The 7,930-nt window shown below is 39.4% G+C and overlaps 1 protein-coding gene across 1 annotated transcript in view; it reads left to right on the top strand.

Annotated features, from left to right (window-relative positions):
- Positions 1–1,920: 1,920 nt before the first annotated feature.
- Positions 1,921–7,930, top strand: part of LOC124136572 (UPF0687 protein C20orf27 homolog) — a 44,467-nt gene continuing 38,457 nt past the window's right edge. The window contains exon 1 of the mRNA XM_046502527.2: positions 1,921–2,287. Coding sequence (XP_046358483.1) covers positions 2,245–2,287 — 43 coding nt within the window. The 5' untranslated portion in view covers positions 1,921–2,244. The remainder of the gene's footprint in view (positions 2,288–7,930) is intronic.

Genomic DNA, 7,930 nt, shown 5'->3' with positions numbered 1-7,930 from the left:
AATGACACTTGACATTTTATGAGCGCTTCAATTAGGTGCCACTAACAATTATCTGAAATAACCAATGATATATTGCAGCATAAGACAGTCTACAGATAGGGTTTCCATTTTAACAAGGTTTAACTGTTTCCAACCTGTGTCACTGTGAGATTTCCTCCCATACCCATTTCGGGATGTCACTAGAGTTGGGTTGAGTTCGGTTTGGTTTGACGCCGCTTTTAACAGTATTCCAGTTATATCGCGGCGTGTCAGCTTAATGTGGGAGGAAAGCCTGAAGTGATGCAGGTCTCAGACGTTTACCACTTCGGTGAAACCCACGAGCACGGGTATGGTGCTGACAAACCTAGAAACATAATCGGGGCGAACCGGGATTCGAACCCACAATCACAGGTTTCTGGCGTGCCCAAGGGACGCCGTGCCCGTGCCCCCTGTCACTAAAGTACTGTAAAAAGAGTGCATATACCAAAACCAGAAGAATTTTGGATTTGAAATGAATTTCAAGATTTTTGGAGATCAAGTTTACCTAATACAAACATGGGACCTTTATAGTTGTCAATGATTATAACACTCTTAGGGTCTTCTCTTATTTGTAATATATAATACAACCCCTGCAGCGTTTAGCCAAATAAGGGGGCAGTGGGTTAGCCACGTGGTTAAAGCATTCGCTCGTCATGCCAGAGACCCAAGTTCGATTCCCCACATGGGTATGATGTGTGGAGCGAATTTCTGGTGTACCCCGCCATGATATTGCTGGAACATTGCTAAAAGCAGCATAAAACCATACTCACTCATTTATTCATATAAGGGGTGGTGGGGTAGCCTAGTAGTTAAAGCATTCGTTCGTCATGCCAAGGACCCGAGTTCGATTCGCAATGTGTGAACGCATTTTTGGCTTCCTCAACATGATATAAATAGAATATTGCTATAAACGGTGTAAAACAATACTCATGCTAATCAAACAACCCAAAGAGATTCGGGGTAGAAGAAATGCCTGGTACAGTAAACTACGGTTGTAACGAACTCAAAGGGACTACTAATTTTAGTTCGTTATAACCGTAGTTCGTTATAAGCATATATACAGCATAGCTACAGCATATAGTCGGGACTAAAAAGTTAGTTCGTTATATCCGTTAGTTCGTTATAAGCGTGTTCGTTATTATCGTAGTTTACTGTATTTCCTGCTGGACATAAGAGCAAACTTATTGTTGTTTCATCCATTGTGGCCATTGCTGTCATACAGTCAAACACTGGATTGCCATGATTATTTAAAGGTGTTGTGAAAAGGTTATGGAGAAAATGGTCCCTTGCAAAAACGTCCCCAGCCAATTTGGAGGAAATGCCCCCAAATTTGAGTGAAATCAAATGAGTTGGTCCCATATCGAAGGAAATGGTTCATTTATTAACTGACCCAAAGACGTGAAAAAGTGAAGAGCAGCTTCTTAACAATAATTGAACTAAACATCTTAACAATAAATAGGCTAAATCACTAACAATTGTGTTCTTTATGTCAAAGACGTATAGATCTAAATACGTCTTTGTTTATGTATTTCTAAAATTTTGGTCCTTTTTCTCCAAACTTTTAGTTCATTTTAACTAAAAGTTTGGTCCATTTTTGAAGGGCTATTTTCTCCTGAACCCCTGTGAAATGGCTGTAATATTACTCACTGCTGTGTAAAAACTATTCACTCTCTCTTATCAAACAAAAATAATACTACCGTAATCAAATATGATGATATCCAAGACTTTTAGTTCAGGAGCAAAACTAATTTTGGGATTTTAATTCTTGATTTTGTCTTTATTATAGAAAACTTTGTTTCGATCAATGGGGTTCGAACCACTCTTTCTGCATTTTCTGAAAACGTGTCTCCGTTGAAGCTAATGTCACTTTTGTCAGATTTGTGGTTGCAGGAGTTGCTTCCCCTGCTATCTGTGCCGACTGATAGTTTATAAAAGAATCTATCGGTCGGGATGAACTGCGAGGTGTAGCATTGTATTTCCTAGTCGGTGTTGTCAGTTCCGAAGTAAGTTACAGGCCACACATACACATGAAATATTGGTCAAAACAGTGCATAGAACATAACAAAACGTGGACATTCACGGAAAGAAACGGGAACTTGGATTTTAGGAACACCGAACAGGTGTCCGGGCGAGCTCTTTATTCTGGAAGTTTGAGTGTTAACAACAGTGCTTGTTAGTGAATACTCTCAGCTTGGCGGGATCAGTACAGGCAGGTCCACTAGCGGAATGGCTGACCACAGTCAGGTGACAGCGGGACATCACCAGACAGGTAAGATACTGCTACTGTATGTAGTCTTGTACAATTGAAACCCTATTTGCCCCACGTCCTAAATCTAGGCATACTCGAACCTACAAGTTGATCAGAATAATGTATGGAAGGTGTGTTGCTAGCAGGTCTGTATGGAAGCCCATAGCTGCAATATAGATCTACTTTGTTTTTCTTTCTTGAATGCTCAAGACACTTTGTTGAAATTTCAAGATACTAATTTGAAATTTAAATTAACTGTTTTGAAAATTCATGATACCATTTTAAAAATTCATGATAGAGTGTTGAAAATTGTGTTGAAAATTCATGATACTGCGATGAAATTTTAAGATAATACATCATGCTTTATTGAATTTAAAATTTAAAATTATTATCTTGAATTTTCAACACAGTATGCAGTAATATTTGTTCCCCACTCAGTGGATCCGTTGGCATTCCAGTTATCTTTCTCAACTCCCTGGGGAGTATGCAACCCATCCTGGTGCTAGGTCTTTACATCCACCCCACAAATCTGGTACCCCATTCCCTGCTAGGTGAACAGAGGCACATGTGAACTAATTTCAGTCACATGCCCAGGGTGACACCACACGTTTTGACACTTGTGTTTTTTGGTGTATGTACGTATTCGTGTTTCCACCATTTGGTCATCCTCCATCTGACGAGTGGGTTGTTTTGAGTGGACAGGGTGTTTGTACTGTACACTAGGGATGATGACAACACTGTGAATACCTGTAAACATTGTTTACAATCTCAGCACCTGGCGTTTTTGACTTTTTGCCACTCCGCCTCTTAATCAGTATGGAGGCTACAAGTAAGTGAAGCATCTGACATCTTAAAAATGAAAGTTAACGGGCAGTTCTGAGTGGAAAATGTAAGTTTACTAATAAAACCCTGTCATTTTTATGGGCGTCATTCCATCTACATTGATCTACGACCCATGAAGATCCATGTTAGAATAGTCTTCAGCAACCCATGCTTGCCTTAATAGGCGAGTTTATGTGATTTACCCTATTCGACGTAATAAGCACCCACGGCGATATTTATTAATATATTGGCTTGTGAACAATCCCAATTAGCACCCCTTCCGATTGATCAATGTACACAAGACTTATTTATTTGTGTATAGTATGCACTCGTGTGTTATATGCACCCTTAATTATAGGCAATTAAATTCTGGAAAAATATATCTGTCGTATATAAACATTTCAGGCTGTCAGCACAAACCACAGACTTTATCTTTCAACTCTGTTTTTTTTCACCAAAATACCATTCTGATAAGAGCCCCTATTTCTAATTTTGAGAGCGCCCTGGGCGCTTATTACGTCGAATACGGTAAGCAGAATGCTCATAGAGAGCACTTGCTAACATCCCTCTTGCTGAAGGCAGACCAAGGGCTGATTGGTTATGTTAAGAATACTACTATACTGCATGACAGACCCGTGTAATCATGTTATCGGCATGAGTGATGGATGAACAGTGTACACAAGTTCGTGAAGAGTTGATGGTGATGGATAATCTTCTGGACTGATCAACTTCATTAGGTTTTTAGACAGGTGATCCAGTTGACAATATCAAAGAGATCTGTTTCAAGATCGCCGGATTATTTTGCTCAAGAAAAAAATCGTTTTTTGAACATGTTGATGTTTCTTTGTTGTTTAATGCCAGACTCAGCAATATGGCGGCGGTCTGTAAATAATCAAGTCTGGTCCGGACAATCTTGAACATTTCGAACAAATGTATTTGAAATGATTTGTGAAAACATACAGGAAAATTTTTGACTGTGAGTCATTGGTAGCTGAATTAAATGTTTATTTTGTTGAAACATGGTGTACCGCATTGTAATTTTACTTCTCTGGTTCAACATTTTGAATTTCTTTCGAATAATAAATCCATAGAAAGTGATCTGTCTTGTTCTGGGTGGAGTGTAGTGGTACTGTCCAAATGTTAGCCTGCTGCATGTGATACTGACATTAAAACGTCCTCAACCATGGCAATCTTCAAGTCACTGTCAAGTAAAGCAATACTGTTTCCATGGCAACCAGGGAATCATTAAGCTGAGAGGAAATACTAGAGATTTAGAATAATGGGACACTAGTTATCAATTTCTGTAAGAGATATAATGATGGTAGAGGCTTTTCTTGCTTGTTGTCATGGTAATGGTTTTAGTAATATTATGGGGTAATATTATGTTCATCATGTCTATGCTTAATATATTAACTGGGGCGGTGGGGTAGCCTGGTGGTTGAAGCGTTGGCTCGTCACGCCGAAGACCCGGTTCGATTCCCCACATGGGTACAATGTGTGAAGCCCATTTTCCGGTGTCCCCCGCCGTGATATTGCTGGAATACTGCTAAAAGTGGCGTAAAACCATACTCTCTCGCTCACTCACTAATATATTAATTGAAACCAATTTTCCGTTTAATTTGAGTTAAGATAAAAGAAGTAATGCAACCACACTTTCAGGGACATGATACATGATATATAGTACTAAATAGGTGCTTGTCCAAGTGATCTTCCCAATCTTAAAGGCAGGGTAACAGACAAGCCCTCTAGCTCGGGTCTGTCTGGTGTTAAAGGTATCCCAACGGCTTATGGAAATTTGTGTGTGTGTTTGTTGTGTAACGCCACACTTGGCAATCATCCAGTTGTATAATGTCGGCGTGTACATAATGGCATCTGGACCAGACTGTCCAGTGATTGATATTATGAGCGACAAGCCAGGTACAGTGACATGCAATCATCAAAGTCTGATCATCCAATCCAATTAGATACCTCTTGTTGTGTGGGTTGCTAGAGCAACCATTTCTGACCCAGCATTGATCAGTGAGTGGAAATTAGGGCTTTGACGGGTAACTCAGGTATTTCGGTCAGGTTGGTTCTGAGTAGGATCCTGGTACCCTCAGGACTACCCAAATCCTTGATTATTCACGACAGTAAGAGTAAAACTTCATGGTTACACTACAAGTCGCTAATGTTTGTATTTCTTTTAGGGCTGAGACGAGTCCAAACTTACTACCCGGGTACCCACCCCCTATTACCCGACCCTACACAGGTACCTGCTGTAGGTCTCAAGAGTTGGGTACAAAATGTCCGATTGGGAATTATTTTACTGCAGCCCTGGCAAAATGTATCTAGATACATGTATTAAACAATCTGGTCATGCATACACTGAAGTTGACTGATGTTTTATCTTTATTCAAACCTATAAAGGTCAGAAGGAATGGGTGCAATGTCAGAAAGAAATGTGAACATAAGTGACTTGTCATGTAACCGTGGAATTCAAAATAAGTTTTGTCATTAAACAATATATCACGTGACTAAACCACAGGTCCGGGTAGTCCTGTGGGTGCCCGGGTCCTACTCATTACCCACCCGACCCAAGTACCCGAGTTACCCATCCCAGCCCTAATTTCTTTTAACTTATTTGCTTGAGTGAAGGTAATGTTTCTGGTGTTGTTTTTTTGTACAGTGTATGTACAACTGTAAATTGATCTCTGTATGTGTTAATATACAATGCATTTTACTTAAAACTGAACAAATATATGTCATAGATTAGCAAAGACTTGTATCCAATGATATACTACACAGTTAGAATGTCTGAGAGCAGAACAGAATGACGTTAAGGATTTCATCGCCAAAGGAAAATAAAGTCAAGTTGCTATGGTTACAGTGCCTTTCAAATAAACGACTTCCGTATTTGACGTAATAAGCACCCATGGCGCTCTTAAAAACAGGAATAGGGGGCTCTTATTAGAATATAATTTTGTTGAAAAAAAGTTGAAAGATCGTAAATTTCGTTGTTTATGCTGACAGCCTGAATAATATATAAGAAAAGTCTGTGCGTTTTATACACCACAAACATATTTTTCCAGAATTTAATTGCCCGAAATTAAGGGTGCATATAACACACGAGTGTGTATTATGCACGAATAAATAAGTCTTGTGCACATTGATCAATCGGAAGGGGTGCAAATTGGGATTGTCCACCAGCCAATATATCAGCAAATATCGCCGTGGGCGCTTATTAGAACCGGGCGCTTATTACGTCGAATACGGTATATATGTTGAACAGTTCGTGAAAGGAGACAGCTTGAACATAAATATTGTGGACTGGAAAAACCAGTTTGGAGGAACACATTCTGTAGGCTGGGAATATGTCACAGTTGAACAATGAACATATCACATGGCTGGATGTTAAATGTCAACTCAACCATGGCAGCAAAATGTCCTAGATCAACATGCTTAAGATAATTTTAGGATTTGAGTAACTAAACAGCATTTTGTGTGAATATTTTTGAACTTAGGGACATTCTTTCATGAGTTTTTTATTTATTTCATCAAGTGTGGATGTTGGTAGATATGGTGATGTCTTGGTATAATGGAGTTATTGCTGATTCCATGAAACCATGGAACCATGAAACTAATCACCATGTAACCATGGTAACCACACACATTTGACTGATACCAAGACCAACAAAGATGAGGCTTTTCTGCATCATTTTACATTATTTCATTGTTAAACACAATGTTATCATACTTTTTATAATTTATAAAAATACCCATATTGAAAAAAAATACTTAGTTTGGAATTCTAGATAAATTTATGAAATACCGGTATATGCCCTGTGTGTGTATATATGATGAAGTTATACCGTAGCAGAGCGATGCATCTAGGACATAAGTGTGATCCTATTATAGGTAAAGCTCTGCTTATCTCCAGGCTTACAGCGACACATCAGGATGGGTATGGAGACTATCAGAGCTGACCCAACCTGTCCACTGTAGATGTTGTCCATTAACTAGGCTTGTCTTCTGCATGAGATGAAGACCTACATATTCATTATCAATATTGGGAAGTGTAATGCCAGGATAAAACAGGTTGTAATTAATTGGTTGTTGATTGGTTTATTGTTTAACGTCGCACACAGCAATATTCCAGCTATATGACGGCGGTCTGTAAATAATCGAGTCTGGACCAGACAATCCAGTGATTAATATCATGAGCATCGATCCACGTAATTGGGATCGATGACATGTATCAACCAAGTCAGCGAGCCTGACCACCCGATCCCGTTAGTCGCCTTTTACGACAAGCATAGTCGCCTTTTACAGCAAGTATGGGTTGCTGAAGACCTATTCTACCCCGGAATCTTCACTGTAATTAATGGGTATTGGGCGTCACAATAGATGATCATTACAGGGTTAAAAGGGGCGTTAAACCCAACTCACTCACTCATTATTGGGGAAGAATATCTAACAATTAAACACACCAATGTTCCATTTAAATACACCAATGTTCCCCTTAAACACACCAATGTGCCATTACATGCTCTTTGACCACTTAAAAAATACACCTATGACCCCCATCAGTACAGCTGACCTCCTAAAATACACCAATGTTCCCCTTAAATACACCAATGTCTCCTTAAAGACATCTTTGACCCCTTTCAATACACCTATGACCTCCTTAAAGACACTTATGCAGGGCTCACAATTTAAGAGAAGTCTGTCGTGACTCATAACAGACATCATGGACATGTGTAGTGTGAACCCTGTAGTCCTGACTGCAGTTTAAAATAACATTGGCTGCCTTGCTCGCCATGCTCACCCCACTAAAAACACGTCCCAACAGCTTTCTATTAAAAT

Source organism: Haliotis rufescens, unplaced genomic scaffold (genome assembly GCF_023055435.1).
Source record: "Haliotis rufescens isolate VD_foot unplaced genomic scaffold, xgHalRufe1.0.p SCAF_12, whole genome shotgun sequence".
Lineage (NCBI taxonomy): Eukaryota > Metazoa > Mollusca > Gastropoda > Lepetellida > Haliotidae > Haliotis > Haliotis rufescens.
This window is presented reverse-complemented; position numbering and strand designations above follow the sequence as displayed.